Below are 23,890 nucleotides of genomic sequence, written 5' to 3'. Positions count from 1 at the left end.
AAATCAATAAATCTTTTAAAAAGGTTTAAATAAATATTCACAATGATTGGATTCTTCAGCTTCTTTAAATCCAAGCAAAATATCTTCTGATTCAAAAAAGAAAAGAAGAGTTCCACCTAAGCCTGGTGACTTCCTCCAAAGCCAGTAATCCCTTAGGATTCACTAACAAGGCCCAGCATTGCCAGCTCTGAGCTCAATGCTTAGAACTATGATTTGTACAAATGCACCTTCCAGAGGAGCAGGAAGAACAGACTACCTACAGTGAACAAAGCTGAGTCATCACACACCTGCTAGCAGGCATCATCCTCCCCGCTCTGGGCTCTTTCCCCTCTCTACGCTTCTGCCGTTGGGCCACCTGCTCTCAGTGGAGCAGAGTCCACTGAGGGGCATGACCAGTTTCCATGATTAAATATGCTGGTTATTTTTGTACGCATCAGTTCACCAAGAATTCAAACAGATAATGCAACTGGGCTTGTAATTCTAAGGTTTTAACACCTGAAGTAGGACTACTGAAAAAAATGAAAAGGAAAAGCAGAAGCATGGCTTAAACAAACTAGACAGCCTCTTGTTTGGGTTAAGCAGAGGAATTTTGGATTGACCCAAAATACGAAATGGACAGTAGATGGGGAAGGAATGTGATAAGTAACCTTGGAATTTTAACAGAAATTTTCCATTGATAACTGCATTACAATGGAGTTACAAGACCAGCAAAGAAAACACCAGTACCCGAAAGCACTGTCAAACTTGATCAAGCTTTGCATTTGTTTGGAAAACCATTATACCTCCAGTTCAGAAAATCATTGCTTCTGTTTCTCACCTTCGCCAACTACTGTTTGGTATCATAAACTGTTCCATTATGAAACCATAATGCAATATCTCAGTACAGTCACATTTTCAACATAGTATACATACTGTATATATACATAAACTCTGATTCAAATATGCCAAATGAACACAATCCAGTGTTCTTATACCAACCACCAATAGATAAAGCTGAAGAATGAAAGGGGGGGCATCAATTATCTACTTTAAAGATAAACATGTTCTTTGAAAATGTCAAGGCCTAAAGTATCTTTACTTTGTAAAATTCAACTGCTGTTACAGTTTTAGAAACTTTTTTTTTAAAAGGAAAATGCTTAAGAATGAAATAGAACTTGAAAGCCCAAGTTTCCTAATAAAATCCTGTATTTGTCCTACCTTCTTTAATTAATATTCCAGGTTTCAAAGATGGAATTTTTAGCATTTTTGTTTTGTTTTATTCTTATATAACAGGAAAGTTGCCTAGTTCAAGAGAGATTTAGAATCTGTACCATCAAGTCTTTATATATACTCTTACATGCACCGTCCCTATCCTCATGACCAGTCTACCAGGTAGAAATCAGCATCCCCGTGTTACAGGCAAAAAGACCAAGGATCGGGAAGGTCAAGTAGCACAGCCACACCAGTACAGTATATCTGTACTCACACAAGAGCCCAACTGGGTCTTTCTAGTCCTGGTCACTACCACCTCAGCAAACTTAACACTAAAAATGACCTTTTAGGGGCGCCTGGGTGGCTCAGCGGGTTAAAGCCTCTGCCTTCGGCTCAGGTCATGATCCCAGGGTCCTGGGATCGAGTCCCGAATCGGGCCCTCTGCTCAGCAGGGAGCCTGCTTCCTCCTCTCTCTCTGCCTTCCTCTCTGCCTACTTGTGATCTCTGTCTGTCAAATAAATAAATAAAATCTTTAAAAAAAAAAAAATGACCTTTTAGAAGCTATCAGGTTCACCTTCTTCACTCCGGAAATGAGAAGACTTCATCAAGGGAGTCGCATTAAGTGACAGGTCTAATGACACATGTGGTTGGAAGGCAAAGCCAAGGCTAATGCCAGGTTGCATTAGCAAGCCTCCACAGCGAGCCTCCGGAGGAGACAACAGTGCTCCCTTCTGCACACTAGCGCTCCCTCCCCAAACTCCAGAAGCTGGGCTCGCCTCTCTGCCCACACTTGGCAGAGAAGCTGCTGCTAGACCCAGCTTCCACCCCTGCCGGCTCGTATCAGCTCGGATGTTGGAAGGCCTTGGTTTCTGAGCTGAGGGGGCTACAAAGAGCAGCATAGCAGCTGAACGTCCGCACATCCCCCAAACAGCCCGCGCATGCCCAGCCTCCGTATAGCTCGGGAACACGGGCAGGTGTCCACAGAAGAGCTGGTAGGTGAGATTGTGAGAGGAAAGCACGAGATTATAAGGAGAAATAACTCTCCACATCACTGGTTATTTCTTGGCTCTCAACATATATTTTCGTATGTGGCATATTCCTTATGAAAAGCTTTTCAGTAGGTTACACTAGCTTGATGTTTGGTGTGAAGGCCTCCTATGCAAATTATAACCAAATATAGGCTCTTGTAGCTTTCTCTTCCCCCCTCCCATCACTTTTTATGTGTTTCAAGGTCACTCTTATTGTCCCATTCTCAGTGTCTCATGCTACATTTCAAACAGTGCTGACTGGAGCTTATCAGAGGGCACCTGGGAAGTTTCCAATTCACTGCTTATTTTGGCAAGTGGCCAAAGTTAAAATGAACCTTTCTGAGGAAAATTTTAAAAAGCAAACGACTGTTAGCTGCCATATATTTCTATCATAAAACTATAATTTTATCTTGCTTCTAGTAATAGCCTACTTGAAATTCTACTTAATACATGTGGAAACAACTCCTAGCCTTCTTGCATAGTTGCAAGGTACCTGACAAGTCACTTGTAAGATTATGCTTTCAATCTACTGAAGTGGCAAAATTACCCAAGTGAATAATCAATAATGGGCATTAAAACAGCTTATCATTATTAAAATTAGGTAGCATTACTTTCCTACAGAGATAAAAAGTGGCTCTCAGTTGCTCTGGTGATAATTCTCAAAGTGCCGTGAGGAATAACTGTAACAATACCTACCCAGGCCTAAAGTGAGCCAGGCATGACCCTCAATGCATGCTTAATTCCTTTTGCTCAAACAGAAAGAAGAGAACTGAATGAGTTACAGGTAATAAAATGTGAAGGGGGCTGGTTTCAGATGATTCAACAACTAGTATCTTAAGGAAATACACAGACAAAAGTACACAATGAGGTGATATTATATATCATTCCATTCCACACTGGTCCCTAAGAACTAATGAAGCATATGGTTAGGGGGGAACAAACTAGGAAAATATAAACTGCTTTCCTAGTCTTAAAAAAATACTTCATTTCCCTAGATTTTGCTGAGGGTCAGCCAGTCATCTATATCCTGCATTAGAGAATAGTATTTTCTTCACCCAAAATATTCAAAGCTGAAATAGAAAGTTAGGTAAGAAAATAAGAAAGAAAAATGAGTATTGAACTTCGTAAAAATTGCACCATACCTTGTATTTCGAAGACAACATCAGCAAGCATTGGTTTATTAAGGAAAAACTTGAGGGAAGTGTTATAAAACCACAGAGGTTTTCTGGCTTGGTAAGTTTTGCAATTCCTTAGACAATTAATCTATAACGGAAAACAAAAATACAAGAGGAAATGTACAATACGCTCTGGTAATAAATATATAGGTTGGTTAGAGAATTTGGAAAATGGCACTAAACGTCTAAAGAAATAATGAGTCCCTCCTCCATAGCACCTGTGCTCATAGCTGCCGTGGGAACTTGTTCTCAAGAATGACACGTGCTACGCGAGAGGCAGCAGCACGGCTCTCTGTCACATTCTCAGCAGTGAGCGAACTAAGGGCAAACTCAGCTCTCTGGCTGAGAAACACAGGGTTCTGAATCCACACACGTGCCCGTTAGCTGGGAAGCAGACAACGGTCAACCTCAAAGGAATGCCTGGTAACATATGTTCACATATACAACCTGTTAGTGTGTTCACTAACTAGAAAGGTACACACACGCAAATTGAATCTGTCATTTAAAAAAAAACATGCATTTCCGTCCAGCACATCATGTCCTACTACTTACTAGATGAACATTAAAATACTGGAGAGTGATGAATTGATTCATCTCCATCTTAATGTACAGTCTTACAATCCTACCCACAGCTGGGATTCCTGGAATCAATCAATGGTTGCCTGGATCTCCACTCCAGCATTCCAGACCACACCTATCTGCGCTCGCACATCTGCTCACTCTAGGGGGTGGCCTCCTGTAATAGTGCCTAATAGTGCCTCTGTCCGACTCAGCGGTCTCCAGCCCCTACTACATCCCACTTCAGCTTTGGGGCTTTGTTTATCCTTCCTGTGATCTTTCAGACATTCCTTTGTTCCAGCCCCAGAATTCAAGAGCCAGCCCCTCTTCCCTCACCCTCCGGTTTCCTTAGATGAATCTCAGGACTTCTGCCTGCATCGCACTCTAACCTCTACTTGGCTATCCAGGGAATATGGAAAGCTTCATCCCCCCCCCCCCCCCCCCCAAATAATCAAGCATACAACTGCACCAGTAAGAATAAACGGCACCTACTCTCCACTCGGAATTAACGCACTCTGGTGGGAAATTAGAATCTTTGGTAAGAGGGAAACAAAATACGATCCTTCCTCACGAGGAAGAAGAAAACACACTCCAGAATGATTTTCATGAGCAAGGCAGAGAAGCAAAACAGGGTCACACAAATCCTGCTCCTATAAAGCACGTTCTCAGATCCTGTACACAACCTCCCTTAACACACGTTAGAGGAACTGGTGGAGAGGATTCAGGTGAATGCCACATGCAAAGCAGAGCAAGTAAAAAAGCAGCACATAGGGGCGCCTGGGTGGCTCAGTGGGTTAAAGCCTCTGCCTTCGGCTCAGGTCATGATCCCAGGGTCCTGGGATCGAGCCCCGCATCGGGCTCTCTGCTCAGCAGGGAGCCTGCTTCCTCCTCTCTCTCTACCTGCCTCTCTGCCTACTTGTGATCTCTGTCTGTCAAATAAACAAATAAAATCTAAAAAAAAAAAAAAAAAGGCAGCACATAATCTGAGAACCAGCATGGGCTTTAGAAATCATCATCTCTGCCTCATTTTACAGAAAGTCCTGAGGAGACTTGCTCAGAGCCAAGAATAATTCATGGACAACTCACAATTCAAATGCACATTTCCTCATTCCTAACTCGGGGCTACAGCTCGATGCTGTACTCCGTGAATGAGAGAGACTTTACCCCAGGAAAGCAAAGGAAGAACGTGCAGAATTCATCTCTCCTCCTGTACAAAGGAGGTAATTTAGTTCAGTATCACAGAATCATAGAACCTCCAGCCTCTTTCCCAAGGATTCATTTTTTTCTCAGTACTCAAAGGAATGACCATTTAAAATCACACTCAAGGAAAGGCGCAGATTTAGAACAAAAAGCAACACTTCGGTCCTCACCATTCATATAAAGGTTATAAATTTGTATATCATGAATACTATGTAGATGTATATTATTCATGAATAGACGATCGATCGACCATGAATCCTTTGTCACCTATGCCTTGAATTTGAATGCAAAAAAGATAGGAAGATAGTAGTTTGGACACAACACTGATATACGTGGTATACATTTTCACTGGTCTATACACAAGTAATCTAGAGAACTTTTGGCAAATAGAATGCAGGTTTATGTTCACAATTCTATGAAAGCATTATTTAGTTGAATTAGACTGCTAAGAGAGAGCTACTACTCTGCCATCCCCTGGAAAACTGGACAGTTCTGTGTGGCTGCTTCTGTGTGTGATGGAGATGAGAAAAGGCTTGCCCCTTAATTCCATATTACTCTGTTTACATTTTTTTTCTCAAATAAGTCAGAAATCTTCATTAAAAGCTAGTACAGTTTTAAAATATTAACTTAAAATATTAACTTAAAAAGTCTTAGGTTGTAGAATTGACAAAGTCACCCATATAAAATAACTAAAGGAATAATAATTTCTCTTACATTTAACATAAGTCTATTTTCTGCTAGGCACTGTACATAGCTTACCTTTTTGTCTACTATAGCCAATCTGTTTAGCACAGAATCTGAAATAAGAATACACTGGCTCAACTGTGTAATGTACTCGTCTCTAAAACTAACAAATGTATTTTTAAAGCCCTTACAGACTGGACAGTCTAAGGGACTAGAGTTTTAATATGCACACATTTTGGACTGTATACAAAGTCTGTATTTTATAACCTTTGACCTTGTTTATAATTTTAAACCTACAAAAGATGAGAAATCCTTAACTGTCCACCTGATCAAACGGACTTTTCAGGAATCTTGAAAAAGGTATGCAGAGAAACTGCCTTGCTTCTAAAAACTACTTGGACTTAAATTTGGAGAAGTGAGAAAGCGTCCCCTTTAACAAGCTTAACTGGAAATGGACAGATTCAACAGCCCTTCATTCCTCACATAGATTGCATATTCCTGGAGCTCTACGGGAATGTTTCGGAGGATGGAATTCACAAACCAACTTTAAAGACATGACTCACACATATTTCAATTCTTACATGAATTAAAATCTGAGGTAGTGAGAAATACATGTTTGTGTTTAAAATATTCAAATGGCAGAAACAGACTCAAGAAAAACACATTTCTATACTGTTGACTCTTCTCGTGACTCAGTATTATCATTTTACTATTGTATATTTGTTAAAATTCAGAGAACATCAAGGTAAACTGATTTTCAATAAAGGAATTTACCTTTCCTGGTGTTTTTAAAATGCATTTAACTTTCTCAATTACACTTGAAACATCTCCAGAATCTTTCACTTTCTTTCTGATGTCGTCTTCCAATTCTTCCCACTGAAAAGCACCTGTAAACAAATGAATATATGTTGGATTTTTATGTTAAAACAGGAAGTACTAAAATAAATATCTTATTACTGTTCATTCTATTATTTTCTTTTTTCCTTACCAAACACATATCCTTGTAACTACACTAAAACATTTAAACAGTTCTCACATTTAAAAAAAATCAGTTTGCCTTCCCCTAATGCACTTCTTGAAACCTGAAGTCTGCCTCCCTGGACAGCTGCCACCTCTTTATAATAGATGGTCATCTAAAAATGACAGCAAAAGCCAGAATATAAGTTGCCATCACTAGCAGTCCTTCCCACACTCAAAGTATTTATTTGCCCTGGGTAAGAAGGCAGATGTGGCTTTTCCAAATTAAATTAAATCATACTAATCAAGGAAGGCAGCAACAAACATCAGGTAGAAGAATGAGCAGCAGGAACAGAATGCATTCAGAAGATCTCATGCATTGCCAGGGTCGGATAAGGATGTTCAACAGCTCTACAGACCCAACCTGAAGAAGGGAGGTATATTGTCCTGATGAACTATGTGACCACAGCACTGGAGGGAAATCATAGCACCTGGTCCCTTTCTTCCTTTGTCCTCACCCAACCCACTTCCTTCCAAGCTATCTCTTCTTAGGCTCATTTTACGTCTGTCTACACTGTCAGCCCCAGTCCTCTGTGTCTTACAAAACTGTTTGAAGGTCAGCAGAAGTTCTCCTTTCTCCAGGCACTTCTCTCACTTGGTTTACAGCAGTCTCGTATACAGCCTACCTGCTGCTCAGCAGCCCTCTCCTCACTGAATCAATCCCAAAACTTAATGCCAATAAGTTTCCAAAAGTACGATTCTGATGATGATATTTGAAGAGACGATCCCTATCTAGCCCATGGCTTACACAAAGTCCTAACTCCTAAAAATAAAATTAACCAAGGTGTAATGTGGGCAGGCATAATTGAGAGACCTAAGCTGTAGTTCTACCTCTTCCATTAATTGCTAATGTGACTTGAACAAATCATCTCACCTCTATGTCACTCAAGATCCTTTTTAATCTCTCAATCTGTTTCTTCTGATGTCCCACTTTCTGTATCCAGAGCTTTGCCAGATGCCTTCATGGACATCAGGGATGGGGAGAGCTCATAATAAACATTTACTGAACCAATGATATCAGGCAATTGCAGCCAGCCTGAGCCAACCGGATCCAAAGCCACTCTGAAGAGTCACGTGATAGTCAAGCCCTGTAGTACTGGGCACTCTAGAGTATCTTTGAACTTCTCCTTACCTAACCTTCATGATTAGTACACTGTATGTTGAGGAGTGGGGGAAGGGGAAGGAGAGCCCTGATCTGGGCCATTTGCTACCTCGGTGGTGCACATACTCACACCATGGCCACATTCAGGCCTCTAAAGGGACATCACAGAGCATGGAGCTGGGAAGAGATTAAACACAATCGGCTCTCACAAGGTGGTGCCTCCAGCTTCAGCAACCCCACTGTTTCTTCCTACCTTTGATGCTCTTTTTCTGACTTCACTGTTAACTCCTCTTCCTCCTCAAATTCCCAAAGGTTTGCAGTCTAGAAATGTCCAGATTTTTTTTTTCCTTTTTTTACCACTAAAGATTTTTAACTTTAAGGTCCCACACTCTTTGTACAATCTGATAAATTCTTTGCATCATCTCTCCAGGAAATTTCCCATACACACACAAACATTACAGTCTACATTAAAATGTCAGAAGTGAAGGAACCCCTAAGAAGCCAACAGAACCCAGACCAAAAGAATTTATGCCAGTGGTTCTCAACTATAGCCATGCATTTCATTACATTTACCTGGACATCTTTCATAAAACACCATCAAGGAAGTATCAGTCCCAGGCCAATTAAATTAGAATTTCTGGGGCTGGAGTAAAAGCCTCCCAAGTGATTTTAAGTGTTGATCAGCACTGAGTGTTGATCATCACTGCTCTTCTTCCAGACATTTCACCCCTGATCGAAACCCAGGATCAGTGGTATGCAGCAAACAGTAGGTATATTTTGATCATCTACACTTACACAGGCTAAAGGAGAACAGATACTAGCTATTAAAAATAAACTGTATTAACTAATGAATACCTACACAATATCTCCATTCAGAATATTATTTGAGAGAAAGCAAGAATTAAGTCGAAGTACATGGGATGAGCAGCAGGTAAATCCTTACAGGCCATTCATTGACTGAGAACAGACACAGAAGGATCCAATAACTAAAGATGAAAGTAAGAATAGTTCATAGAGTGCTCTAAGGATTGGGCTGTTCATAGAATTAGAAATGCTAACCAAGTTGTGAAAACATTTAACATGTGGGGCACCTGCATGGCTCAGTTGGCTAAGTGTCCAACTTTTAACCCCCCCCCACTGAGCCACCCAGGTGCCCCGTGTCCAACTTTTGATTTTAGCTCAGGTCATGATCTCAGGGACCTGGGATTGAGCCCCCCTCAGGTTCTGTGCTCAGTGTGGTGTCTGCTTGTGGATTCTTTCTCTCTCTCCCTCCACTCCTCCTCTCATTTGCTCTCTCTCTCTTTCTCCCTCCTTCTAAAATAAATAAATAAATCCTTAAAAAAAAAAGAACATGTAACATGTGATCTATCTTTTTGGCAGAATTTTAGGTGTATATTACAGTACTGTTAACAATAGCCATGATACCATACAGATCTCTAGAACTTCTCTTGCATAACTGACTGGGATTTTCTCTTCAGTTAACGTCTCAGAGCACTGACGGAGTTGACTGAGGTTCTTAGGGAGCATGGTGTACTCATGCACACAAGCTGTGCTTTTAGGCAGAGTGGAAAAGAGCATACTACAGAATAATTCCAAGAGCCGGAAGATACGAGGCAAGCTGAAGAGGAAAGCTCCTTTCCACATGTTCGTTTACTCTGGCGGCATTTCAATAAGTGATGTGAAACTCTAAGGGCCATCTGTGGTATGAAGAGCTCAAAGCAAAATTCTTGAGGCTCTGACATACATTTCAATTCCTAACCATCTGAAACTGTGTGTGTCAGGAATTTGCAAGCATAAGGACTATCGAGTATTGTAAGAATGTCACAACTGTATGCCAATAAAGGATGACTCGATGGAGACCCAGAACCTGCTGGCCTCACTCCTTCTCTCTGAGTAACAGACTTTCAGTACTTACACAGTCTACAGTGTTAGCTGTTACCCATGAGAAAAGTAACATACACAAAACACATACTTTTACTGTGTCTATTTATTTAGGAATTTGCATTGGAGAATATATCGAAGCTTTATGTTAACTATACCATTATCCAGACCCTTCCTAAATACAGACCCAAATGTCCATGGTGACACAATATATCCAAAATTTGAAATTCCTAAAAATTAAAAAGAAGTATGCTATTTAGAGGAAATTAAGACATTCTTTGTAATTTGGTTTTAAATAAAAAAGCAGGAGATAGACTGAAAATGGTTTTTCAGTCTACGTTTGCTCAGGGCAAATATTCCTGAGCATGCTGTGTTGTGGACTTCTACCTCTGCATAGACCCAAAAGATGCCAGTACAAACAGCTCCTGTCTTCATTGCTCCCTAACATAATCTGTGGGTAAGCCAGGGCTTCTGTGGGGAAAGCTCTGCATAATTGGGTCTTAAAACTTGTGCTTGGTTCAAAAGTTTTAAAGTGCTCAACAACAGCAAAAAACAAAGCAAAACAAAAAATTCCATAAGCCTGTCCTCTTCACTGAAGTCTCTGTGTGTGTGTGTGTGTGTGTGTATACATATACACACACACAATTATATAAGCATATATGTAATAATTGTTTAATATATATCTGTAAATCTGTATTTACATATATATGTTTAAAACCTTTCTTTAATTTGATAAAAAAAACATTTTCTTTTTTTATTTATTGAGAAAGAGAGCATGAGCAGCGGTGAGAGGTAGAGAGAGAGAGGGAGAAGCAGACTCCCTGCTGAGGAGGGAGCCCAACATGGGGCTCCATCCCAGGACCCCAGACTATTACCTGAGCCAAAGGCAGATGTGAAACAGACTGAGCTACCCAGGTGCCCCCGATAAAAAAGTATTTTCTAAATAAATGGTAACCCTAAGCACAAAGACTAGAGGATAAAACATGGGGCACCTGGATGGCTAAGTGGGTTGAGCCTCTGACTTCAGCTCAGGTCATGATCTCAGGGTCCTGGGATCGAGTCCCGCATTGGGCTCTCTGCTTGGCAGGGAGCCTGCTTTCTCCTCTCTCTCTCTCTGCCTGCCTATCTACCTACTTGTGATCTCTCTCTGTCAAATAAATAAATAAAATCTTAAAAAAAAAAAAAGACTAGAGGATAAAACAAAACATCAGTAAGTGTTTCAACATTTGAGAGTAGGAATTGGGTTGATTTTTTTTCTCTTAACAAATTTTCTCAATTTTTTCAAAATTGTCTTTACTGTACAAATACAGCTTTAGTATCTTTTTAAACATTATTTTAAAAAATATTTTATTTATTTATTTATTTGACAGAGAAATCTCAAGTAGACAGAGAGGCAGGCAGAGGGGGAGGGTGAAGCAGGCCCCCCATGAAGCAGAGAGCCCAATGCGGGGCTCGATCTCAGGACCCTGAGATCTTGACCTGAGCTGAAGGCAGAGGCTTAACCCACTGAGCCAGAGCCACCCAGGTGCCCCATAAACATTATTTAAATGCAATATAACTTTTGTTTGAGCCCGAGGTTATACTCTATAAATGCAGAGTAACAGGTACTTGCTGAAGCATTTCATTTCCCTTCTCTTCAAAGCATCAGGGTCTCCCTGCAGCCCCAGGTCAATGGCCTGTGGCCCAGCCCTTACCTGACACCACCTCTTCTCTGGGTCTTGACATACAAGGAGAGAAAGAACAGAGCAGAAATGCAGCAGCTCAGTGTCAGGTTAGGAAGCCTGTGCTCTGAGCTGGTCAAGGGCTTGGAGCAAGCTCTGCATGCCATGATGTACCTCTGCCTCCCACTGCTCTTCCCAGGCTCACTTCGTTTCACCCAGCCACAGAGCATCTCCCGCTCCACCCTCAGGTAGAGGCTACCCCGGAGCACCACCGACTACTCCAGGTCCGAAGAGCTCACATCAGTCAGTCTTGCAGCTGACCCCATTTTGACTTTGTGCCCTAGGACTGGTAGACTGGGTTCTTCCCTGGGCCTCTGGACTGAATGCCAGGCTCTTATCCCCCTGGCCATGGCTGGCGTGTGGTTCTTCGGAGAGCAGGTGGTGCAGCTGCGTGTAGTCCTAAGCAGCAGCCTGACCTGGGAGACTGCGGGAAATGCAGACTCTCAGGCCTCACCCCTGGGCCTACTGAATCAGAATCTGCACTTGAGAGGCACCTGGGTGCCTCAGTTAGTTAAGTGTCTGCCTTCAGTTCAAGTCATGATCCCAGGAGCCTGGCATTGGGCTCCCTGCTCAACGGGGCATCTGTTTCTCCCTGTGCCCCTCCCCCTGCTTGTGCTCCTCCTCCCTCCCTCTCACTCTCAGATAAATAAATCAAATCTTTAAAAAAAAAAAAAATCTGCACATGAACAAGATGCCCAGCTGACTTGCATGCACATTGAGTTTGAGAAACACTGGTCCAAATGATGGACAAGCTGTAGCACCAGCCACCTGTTGTCAGCATAATGGCCTTTGGCTGATCTCCAGAGTAATGCAGCTTCCTTATTAAACTCTGTCTTGCCTCCTCTATTCCGTCCCTCTCTATCACCAAAGATGAGCATGCCAAAGCCCAGTCTGATCATGCTCAACATTCTGGAACAGCTTTTATGAGCAGCTTCCATATGGCTTGCCAGCCTCATCTCCTGCAAGCCTTCACCTCCCACTCTATGCTCCAGCCAGTTCCCAGAAAACAACACTTACTAAAGATTACATTTTCCTTAATGTATATTTCCCAATAAATTTATTTCTTTCAAATAGCATTAGGGCCAACACATAAAGGGGCTGAGGAAGGAACTTTATTTTTCTTTGCCCTTTTCTTCCATCTGCATATATTAATTTTGCAATTTAAAAGATCACTCCCTATGAGAAAGACAAGTAGGTTCTGTCACTGGAGATACAGCTAGCTATTACTGCTACCTTATTAAAGAGGATATAACTGACCTCAAATTGTTCATGTGTCTTTGAAAGTATCCAATAGATATTATCATAAACTTACTGAATAACTCATAATTTCAACAGTAACATCACTAAAAAGAAAAGTCTAACACTTCCTGTATAGTTTTCTAAACATCATTAAAGACATTTTTTTAACATGTAAATATTTTTGTTTTTCAGATCTAGCCTTAAATTGTAAACTGTGAGGTTCAAAGTTTAAACATAAAAATCTGTAGTAGTAAATGAAGTGTTTAGTCTACTTTATTCATATGATGATTCACAGCTACTCGAGTCTACTCACTAATTCAACCAACACAAAACCTGTCATGCTGAATGCACTGTGTTGGAGTGCTCTGTGGGAGTGGTTATTTATGCCTTCCCCAAGCCAATATTCACTGAATAATGGGTTTAAGGCCTACCACTACCATTCTACTTCTGTATGTGTATTTTTATAGAGAGATGTTTTTAAAACTTTTTAAAAGTAATCTCTACACCCAACCTGGGGCTTGAACTCATGACCCCGAGATCAGGAGGCACATGCTCTACTGACTGAGGCAGCCAGGCACCCATATATATATGTGTGTGTGTGTGTATATATAGATACATATATATCTATATATACACACACACACATACATTTCAATCCACTTAAATCTTCATATTGCAACTGTACTTTTCAAAAACTTTAAATTTTACTTTAACTTATAGTAAAATTATATAACCACAGCCCAAATGAGAAAAAGTAAAATCTTAATTTCAATTATTTCAACTATCCAAAAGTTTCTTATAAATATGAAACAGTGCTTTATCTGCAAACCTTTGTAAACTTGTCTGTCCCCCATTCTGAAGTCTAAAAGCAGATTATAATGTTTCTCCAGAGCCACACTCCAGAGGAGTTACTTTAACTTAATATTTCATCAGAACATGATTCCAAGTGCAAAATTAAAGAAGAGAGATGTTCTCGGAAAATTTTTACTTAGATGCTTACTTTAAAAGTCACTTACATTAATTCTTTTCCATTCTTATATGGGACACTTATATGTGACACCCTCAATTCACTGGCTAAATGACTCAGATAAAATCTCTATTTTTTAAAATGTAGTAGCTATAAGTATTTAAAAGGGTAACAAGAAAAATAATTGGGAAGCTCTATGTTAAAAAGATAAGTGCACGGTAAGAAAAAATAGTAAAATCTAAAATAGTCAAAGTCAGGGTGCCTGGCTGACTCAGTTGGTGGAGCGTGTGACTCTTGATCTTGGGGTTGTGGGTTCAAGCCCCACACTGAGTGTAGAGATTACTTAAAAATAAAATCTTAAAAACAAAATAGGGGCACCTGGGTGGCTCAGTGGGTTAAAGCCTCTGCCTTCAGCTCAGATCATGATTCCAGGGTCCTGGGATTGAGCCCGCATCGGGCTCTCTGCTCATTGGGGAGCCTGCTTCCCCCTCTCTCTCTGCCTGCCTACTTGTGATCTCTGTCTGTCAAATAAATAAGTAAAATCTTTAAAAAAAAAAAAAACACCAAAATAATTAAATTAGATCTCAGACTAAACTAGCTTTGGAGACTGTTTCCAGTTACTAAATTGAATGTAAGGACCCTGCTAATTTCTCTCGATTCCCTCCAAAACCCAAGAGTAAGACAGAAAAGTGAATAAATGGTCAGCTTTTAAAATGCAGACATTGGGGTACCTGGGTGGTTCAGTCTGTTAAGCATATCACTCTTAGTTTCAGCTCAGGTCATGATCTCAGGGTCATGATCTCAGGGTTCTGAGACCGAGAGCCCCCATTTTGGGCTCCCCACTCAGCAGGCAGTCTGCTTCCTCTCTCCCTCTGCCCCTGCCTCTGCTCGTGCTCTCTCTAGCGTGGGCTCCTGCTCTCTCTTGCTATCTCAATCTCTCTCTCAAGTAAATAAATCTTTCCAAAAAAGATGCAGATACTTATTTTCATTCACACTTTGAAAATTTTGTTTCTTTAGAGTTTGACTAGACAATAAATTCTCAAATTTTCACATTTTGGATATTTTTGTTTAAATAAAATACATAATACATACATAATAAAATACATCTGCTCAGTAGGAAAAGAAATTATTTTCACAAGTAGACTTAAAACCAAGGCAAGTAAACTTAATAAGGAATATGGAAAGCTTAGACCAATTCCTGTATATAAAGATTATTTCATGTATAATCCTTACCTCAGATGGTAGAAAGAAGATAAATGTGAAACTAATCAATACACCTGAGGCCCACAGGCACAGTTCCTTTCAAAAGCTTAAGAGAACCTACCAGAACCATTTAACAAGATACCTGAATAAATGAAGCGCAGAATGTCCGACAAACAAGAACAGAAGAGGGCGTCTTTGACAACGACACGTAATGGCGGGTTGCCTGGAGAGTCCTGGCTAGCACCTGGAAATGCAGGGTCTCTGTTGATAGCAAAGAGGTCCTGGGTAGTTCGGATGATACTGGAATCCTGAATGTCAGCGGGACTCTTCACATTGAAAAGGAGCATGAAAACATGGCTTACGGCACACAGAACAATCTTGTGGGCCTCGGCAACTTCCTTTAAATCTGGGTTGTAAAACACTACATCCACACACTGGCAGCAGAACAGCAAATTATTTAAATCAGAGTTATAATGTGATGCTTCAGCCTTTAAGACAGGCATTTTTTCTGTTTCAAAAAAGAAAATAAAAGTGATAAATTCTTCTTTAGGTCTATAGACCTGGATATTTCAGGTTTCTTTTAAACACAAGAGAGTATTTTCTTAATGTTATTAAGTTGAACCATATAAAATTGCCAATACTTGACCATTTGTGACCCTATGAAAACAGCAATTTTGTATAACCTAATCTAATTATAAACACATATAAATTAATTATCCTGAGATAACAGTCACAGAATTACACAGTATTTTTTTTAGCAAAAATGAAAATTGTACTAATGCCATTAACAGCAATATGATACTACTGCTCACTTTTTGTTGTCCCCAAATAAAATCTCTCTCCAAATATTACATTTTAGTATGTTGGTAGTTATAGTTCCTTACTTTCACCTGATAAAAATTCAAATAAATTACTGAACAAGTTCTGAAGAACCTAACCTCACATTTGAAGTCACTTTCCTCCTCAGTTTGGAAATGGAGGGGGGAAGAAATTGTTAGAATTAAATTGTTAAAACTGTAATCCCTCAAAGCCAGGGCTCTGAGTCTTGGGACTCCATTGTTGGAAACCATCTTGACCATTTTATTTTGATCCTAAAATTTTTTTTGTTTTTTTTTTTTCTCTTTTCTCTTTTGTTTTTTTCCTCTTAGTAAAACAAATACCAGTCTTTCCCCTCAGCACACCTTAGGTAGAGTGTTGGTTAGACTCCCTAATTTTCAAAAAAGGATGCAACCTTCCATTTCCTAGTTTGATCACTAACAAAGATAAATTAGCCCTCAGTTAAGTCAGGATATCTCCACAGAGGATCATACCCTAGGCCCTCATCATAGACCCTAACTGTAAAATATCTGCTGGCTAGCTTTATCCCAAACTGAGCTGAGGAAAGTAGAATTCAACCTTGAATTCAGTAGAAGTCAAATTGCTTTAGGAATGAAAACTCTTTACTCTAAAGCAAAACTCTGGTCTCTAGAACTGATAATAACAAGGTGCTCTGGTGGCTAGGCTTTTCCTGAACTATACCCCCACTCACCCTTCCCTCCAATGCCAAAGGCATCTCACAGACCCTTAATGGCTTAAGAACAATCTGGAAGCCACATGCCCCAGAGACCAGCATGTATCCTTAGAACAAATGAGCACCAGAACAAATGTTCAGAGTGATACCTAACAGAAGGGCACAGGGTACCACCTGTGAGAATGAAAACTGCATTTGCTGACCAGACACTTTGGAAAGGCCTGTCCATTAGGTCACCTAGTGCCCCAAGTGGAACCCACATGAGAAACTTTTCCTACTGCTAAATGGCATGAACAGCTTTGTTTTCTCAGAGGTACTATTGTGTTTTCTCTTCTTGAATAGTAAGAACCAAGAAATTATCTATCTTCGTTGTTTATTTGGCTATTCCTCACACATCTTCTCATCTAGAAAGTACTGAAAGCAGCAGGTTTGCTATATAACAGACCAAGTCTCCCCTCTTCCTTTGCACACCAGGAAGTTCAAAGCCAAATTGTGTATCATCACTTAGGATCTATCTGCATTTAAAAAAACAACAACCTGGAATTGACTTCCCATACTAACTTATGTTTTCCTCTTTTAAATTTATATTGATTTATTTAACAAGTACTTAAAAAGTACCTACATTTTAAAACCATTTCCATAATAAATTGGTCTGTATACAGTACTACTATATTTCTATGACATAATTATTCAAAAATTTTGATAAAAGTTAATTTTGATAGAATGGTATTTATGTTTTTTAACTTTATTTTCCACTAACCTTGGGTTGTGAACATTTTCAAACACTCAAAAAGTTGAAAGAATAATACAATAAGCACACACATATCCTTCACCTGGATTCTACAATTAACATTTTATGTTTGCCTTATCTCTAGCTAGATACACAGGCACACACTTATCATGCTGAACCACTTAAAAGTAGGTTGTAATCATCAAGATATTTCAGCTCTAAATAATGTCGTGTTCATTTCCAAGGAATAAGGACATTCTCCCATTAATCACAGAACCATTACCATATACACAAAAAATTAACAATTCCCTCATATCATCTAATTTCCAGTCCATATTAAAATTTTACCCAGTTGACTTAAGAAGGTCTTTGAGATGTTTTTATTGAACCAGGTAAGGTTCATGCATTGCATTTGGTTGTTATTTCTCTTAGACTTTTATATAGGATAGCCCTTCACCATAGAAATTATTTTTTAAAGAAGCTATAGACTCAAGTTTAAGATGGTATTCCTCAAATGGGTCTAAGTACCACCTGCTTCAGAATCACCTGGAGACTTATTTTAAAATCAGATTCTACACCCCACCCCAGATTTACTGAATGAGAATGTCAGGTGAGTCCTCAACATACTCAAATTTGGGAACAACTGCTCTAAGACTTGTGAAGTGATCTATAACAAATATCAGTTAAATGTCTAGACATTGGTTAATAAATGCACCTGGTTGTTCAAGCTGAGGTGGTCTAATTCCATGAAATGAGTTGCTCATTTTCCTTTTCTTCATTTTTTCACTTGTCTTCTGATTTAAGGCTTGAATCATAAAATACTCCAACTAAAACATGAATTGAATTTTAATTAAAGCTTCAACAAAATTATGTCCCTGACAAGATTATTGGTACCCCAAATCACATTTGCCAAATGTTTTTAATGCCAGTACCATCTACATGTAAGCTTTAGCAAACACTTCTAAATAATTTTTTATTTAAAAAATGTATTAAGTTGGGGCGCCTGGGTGGCTCAGTGGGTTAAGCCGCTGCCTTCGGCTCAGGTCATGATCTCAGGGTCCTGGGATCGAGTCCTGCATCGAGCTTTTTGCTCAGCAGGGAGCCTGCTTCCCTCTCTCTCTCTCTCTCTCTCTCTGCCTGCCTCTCTGTCTACTTGTGATCTCTCTCTGTCAAATAAATAAATAAAATCTTTTAAAAAAATAAAAAAAATGTATTAAGTAGAACAGACTGTGCCTTGTCTAAGCATAAATAAACTATTCATTCAAAAAGGAACTGTTTATTCTCTTGAATAATCAAGAAAGCCCAGCAGTGCAACTATGTGACTATCAATAACTATCTTGTGGGCAACCATAGCAGTTAATACTAGAGAAACTCAGGGCAGGACAGATCTGGCTGTATGTCACAGATGCTCATATCAACTAGGAGTGTTTGCACATGCTCTATTTTTTTCTTGAATAAATTTCATTGAAATACATCCTTTATGTAATAAATTAAAAATCTTGGGGCACCTGGCTGGCTCAGTCAGTAGAGCATACAACTCTTGATCTTGGGGTTGTAAGTTCGAGCCCCACATTAGGTGTGAAGATTACTTAAAAATAAAACCTCAGGGGTGCCTGTGTGGCTCAGTGGGTTAAGCATCTACCTTAGGCTCAGGTCATGATCTCAGGTTCTGGGATCCAGCCCCACATCAGGCTCCCTGCTCAGCAGGGAGCCTGGTTCTCTTTCTCCCTGCTCACCGCCCCCCGCCATGCTTTCTTTTGTTATTCCTCTCTCAAGTAAATAAATAAAATCTTTTTAAAAATAAAAATAAAAATAAATAAAATCTTTAAAAAATCCTAACCACACGCACTTACACAGTACCAGGCCTATGCCTTATGCTGTAAGGCTTGGGGCAAAAGAATAGATATAGGTCTATGTATCACATACACAAATATTCAAACTTTGTAAATCAAGAAAACAAACTATTATGTAGAAGCCAGGCTCAGCTTTAAATTCTCAGCCTTCTCAGAGCTTCATGTAGCACAGGGAGAACTGGCGCCTGACTCCTGGGCCCCAAGACTGCCCCTTCTCTTCTCATTCCCTGCTCCAGCCCATGCCTTGAGGAGCTTTATGTGTACAAGAAGACTCTACTCTCCCCTTCCCCAGTCCTCATATGCAGTCATCCTTTGGCCACTCTTCAGACCTAGGGACACACACACTACTAATGCAATTCACCTTCAGGAGGACTGACCCAGGAAAAAGGCCTGCACAGGCCTGAGAAACAGCCTGAGTGTCGCCAGTGAGAGACTTCTGGGGTCCTGGGTTTTGGAATACAGTTGTAGCACTGTACAATGGAACCTTCTGTTCTGTGTTGATGAAAATGCTCTGTATATCCGTGCTATTGAAGAGAGTAGGCACAAGCCACGTGTGGCTATTAAATACCTGAGATGTGGGTAGTACATGTGAGGAATTGAACTTTCTTCAGTTAATTTAAACACAAATAGCGGCCTGTGGCTAGTGACCGCCATCATGGATGGCACAGGTCTAGAAGGGCTACTAGCTCCAGGGGGGCGTACACTCTTGGCTCCATCAACTTGTATAATGGGGGTGCAACTGGAGGAGGACCAGATGGGGCTCTCTTGAGCTAAAGGGCCCACACCCCTCTTGTCCAGGTCTTCATCTCTGACCCTTAAACACAAGACTTTAAATGCTCCTTTCACTCTGACATTATCATCTCCATCTATATTCCTGCAAATGCCACTATTTCTTACACTCAAGATCAAAGCTATACTTAACTATTCAACAATCCCATAAGGGATCATTCTGATCTCATTTCCATCTTCTCACCAAGTCTTAGGGAAAAAAGAAACTGCCGTGTCTTTCTTCCAATCCTTGACCACATCTTCAATCCTTATCAAGTGTCCAACTCTAACTGCAACACCAAGTGTTAGGAACAAAGAGAAACAAGGGGGAGGAAGCAGAAGCAAGCAGAGAAAAGTGGGAGTTGGCAGGTGGGAAGAGTGACCCTGAGATTTCAGGCTCAGGAAGTGGAGCAGGGAATAAGACCACCTCACCCCAAGAGAACCAGCCCCCTCCTCTCCAACAAATGAAGCCAAACTATCATTTTTCCTCAGTTTCCTAAATACTTCAGGGAAATGCAAGATTCTTAGACTAAATTAAGATTTTTTTAAAAATTATATAATTTTTTTAAAAAAAATTATATTTAAAAATATAATGTCTTTGACTGGAAAATTACATTTCAGTCCTCTCTAACTTTCTACCCTTTCTACTTTTTTATTTATCACTATTAAAAAAAGACAAAAGTTTCTCACAGTTATTATGATACCAATATTGTGAGTATATCTTCCTTAATGCTATATTATTAATGTTTCTTTTCATTATTGGGCTATATAATAGCCATGATATACATGACAGAAATCAGAACCATTTATATTTGGGTTTTATTTTATCTTTGGTTCTTATTTGGAGTTTGGTAACTGTCCAGAACAAATGAAATTTCTACAGTCGTCTGTGGAGACCTCAACATTTTGACATGAATCTACATAATGAATATTCTAGTATAATGGAAAGTGTACTTGACAAAGAGCCAGGGAACTAATGGAGAAGTTCAAAGTGCTCCTGCTTAATGCAGAGTTTACTTTGGTGTAAACCTCTTATCCATGTTTACCAAATTTGTCCTTGAGTGGAGTCACTTCTTACAGCGTTGAAAAGATAGCTCCAAAGTGAGTTAATACTTACATGATAAAACTCCACAGTATTTCCCAAGGACCATGCAGTCCTAATAGTGTAGGGTAGGGGCTGTGTGCTAAGACAGGCCTCAAATGCCTATAGGACCCAATAAATGCCATAGCTACAGACCAAGCAAATTCCAAATGTATTTTTTTAAGATTTATTTATTTACTTGAGAGACAGAGAGCATATGAACGCAAGCAGGGAAAGAGGCACAAGGAGAGGGAGAGGAGAGAAGCAGTCTCCCTGGTGAGTGGAGGCTGAGGGCTCGATCTCATGACCCTGAGATCACAACCTGAGCAGAAATCAAGAGTCCAACACTTAATCAACTAGGCCACCTAGACGGCCCAACAAGCTATTTGTAGGAGTAGTTGCTATGGACACTTCTGAGTGGAATCATTTAGGAGTATACAAAATCTTGCCAAAACACACATCGAGGAAGAAAAATCATTCTTTTCAAATAATAGATAGAAATGAAGGCGAACTTGCATGGCCCAATGGTTCAGGTTGCAAGGCTCATTGAACTATACAAAGATTAGGAATAAAACTGGCATCACAGATTTGTGTAAGTAAGTATAGTTTTGATATGTTCAACAAAAAACAACAGTATCACCAAATGGAAAATTCTAAACTATCCTGTTAAACAATAGAAAATGCTTCATTTGGAGAGAAAAATAAAATTATAATTTTATTCTGACAAAGTCTTACTTCTACTCTCAGTTTGTTTCTCAAAGTTAAGACCAATCATGCTTTTAAAACTAAAGTTCTAATTGAGGGTCTAGAAAATAGCTACCACAGCCAGCCTGGCAAATGACTTTAATTTATGTAACAGGGATTACCACTCACCACTCCTCCAAAATATTTTCCTATATAGAAGTCATCAAGGCTGTGTAGTTCAAGATAGGTAGCTCCCAGTTCTTTAGCAAGTTGGATTCCTTCAGTGGTACTGACACAGCTCCCTCTGTCTGAGGTACATAGCGGGCATGTACAAGGTAATTCTTCTGAGGAGAGAAATAGGAGTAACAAAGAGCTTTGAAATTTAACAGGAAAAGAAATATACACAGACAACCTGAACATTCAACAACAAATTAACAATTCATACAAGAACCATAGTTCAGGGGCATGTAGTACGTCCACTATCCACCAGACTCTGAATAAAAAGCATCAGTGTTAATAGAAAGGTCTTTCAAGTAAACAAACTTTTTTTTTTAATTTTTATTAATTTTATTTTTTATAAACATATAATATATTTTTATCCCCAGGGGTACAGGTCTGTGAATCACCAGGTTTACACACTTCACAGCACTCACCATAGCACATACCCTCCCCAGTGTCCATAATCCCACCCCCCTCCCAAGCCCCCTCCCCCCATCAACCCTCAGTTTGTTTTGTGAGATTAAGAGTCACTTATGGTTTGTCTCCCTCCCAATTCCATCTTGTTTCATTCAAGTAAACAAACTTTGAGTGCAAGAAGAATAAAGAGTATTTTAGAAAACATAAGAACTTAAAAATAAGTTAATATATATTACCAAGGTTTTTATAGTAATTAAACCAACCAGCTAGTAATGGAGGACATGTTTCCCTTTATACACCCCTGACATACTGAGTATCAATACAAATTAACAACATAATTGCCCATAGAAACCATGGAAAACAGTGGGTTAGCTTTTTATTCTTTTCTTTTTTCTTTTCCTTCCTTCCTTCTACCCTTTCTTCCTTCCTTTTTTTTTTTTATAAACTTGAAATACATTCACCAAGTTGACTAGATCTGAATCCTCAAGGCTGCAAAATTTTGTAGATTTCATATGAAGTACATTCTTATTAATCCAGACATTTCATTTATTAGACTCTAAAGTATTCAACTGCAGAAACCAAACTGAATCACTTATCTTTCTCTTCAAGACTAAAAAATCATAAACCAAAGGAATAAAAAGTATGTGATAAAAAAATGTGAACTGTCCTAAACATCATAGTTGTACTGTGTACAGATGCATGGCTGGACAGGTGAGAGACCAACATACCTATTAGGACACTCCTCAATAAAGTTAAAAATTTATGTTCAACTCTAGATTCAGCAGAAAGCTTTGTTTTGTTTCATGACACATCAGATATATCATTGTTTAAATGGCAGCCAAATTAAACAGGGATAAATCCATTTTTAGAAATGCATGTTGTTATAGTTTCCCTGGGAAGCAAACGCTGAAGTGGAGACTGGAGTGCAGGAGGTTTACTGAGGGAGTGATCATGGGAACAAATGTTTTCAGGGGTGAGGGAAGTGGGACTGCGCAGAGGAAAAATTCAAACTACAATATAGCTATAACAAAGATCTTAGCAGATCTTATTGGGGGGTCTGGAGCTTTGATGGCCTTTTAGAATGGTTCCCCATTTGGGGAAAGGCAGCTGTGTCTTTGTGCCCCTTCATCAATCAAGATAATCAGTGGTTAGATGAGGGCTGCTGGGGAGGGGGCAGAACCTTGAGCAAGCAGCTTCTATGAGCTAAAGGTAATACCCGGCAAGGGACTCCGCCGTGCACCATGAGCACCCAACAGTCTGGTAACTGAGAGAGTAAGTACAGTGGCCCTCAAAGGGCATTTGTGGGGCACCTTCATGGCTCTGTCAGTTAAGCAGCTGACTTGATTTCGGCTCAAGTAATGATCTCAAGGTCGTGAGATCAAGCCCTATGGGGGGCTCTGCACTCAGAGTGTGTTCTGTTTAAGATTCTTCCCCCTTCCCTTGCCCTCTGCTTTTCCCTCTCCTCTCTCTAAAATAAACAAATAAAATCTAAAAAAAAAAAAAAATTTTTTTTAAAGACATTTGGGCAACTTCCACAGCCTACACAACAAATTCCTTACCAATGAACTGCATATAGGTGGGCCATATATATGTACACATAGGATATTCAGTGCATGCATGTGCTACGTATGTAACTATGTAGATAATTTTAGCCTCATTGAA

General features: G+C 39.8%; 1 protein-coding gene across 2 annotated transcripts in view; it reads right to left on the bottom strand.

Annotated features, from left to right (window-relative positions):
• The window catches only part of RHOBTB3 (Rho related BTB domain containing 3), a 56,831-nt gene that overhangs the window by 18,261 nt on the left and 14,680 nt on the right, over positions 1–23,890 (bottom strand). Inside the window, exons 4-8 of one of the 2 annotated variants that reach the window (XM_047730395.1) lie at positions 21,782–21,933; positions 17,922–18,033; positions 15,109–15,474; positions 6,611–6,723; positions 3,362–3,482 (exon numbers count right to left, since the gene is read on the bottom strand). In XM_047730395.1, the coding sequence (XP_047586351.1) occupies positions 3,362–3,482; positions 6,611–6,723; positions 15,109–15,474; positions 17,922–18,033; positions 21,782–21,933 (864 nt within the window). Of the gene's footprint in view, positions 1–3,361; positions 3,483–6,610; positions 6,724–15,108; positions 15,475–17,921; positions 18,034–21,781; positions 21,937–23,890 lie in introns of both variants that reach the window. The other variant, XM_047730394.1, reaches the window with a different exon arrangement.

The sequence above is a fragment of the Lutra lutra genome, chromosome 5 (assembly GCF_902655055.1).
Source record: "Lutra lutra chromosome 5, mLutLut1.2, whole genome shotgun sequence".
NCBI lineage: Eukaryota > Metazoa > Chordata > Mammalia > Carnivora > Mustelidae > Lutra > Lutra lutra.
This window is presented reverse-complemented; position numbering and strand designations above follow the sequence as displayed.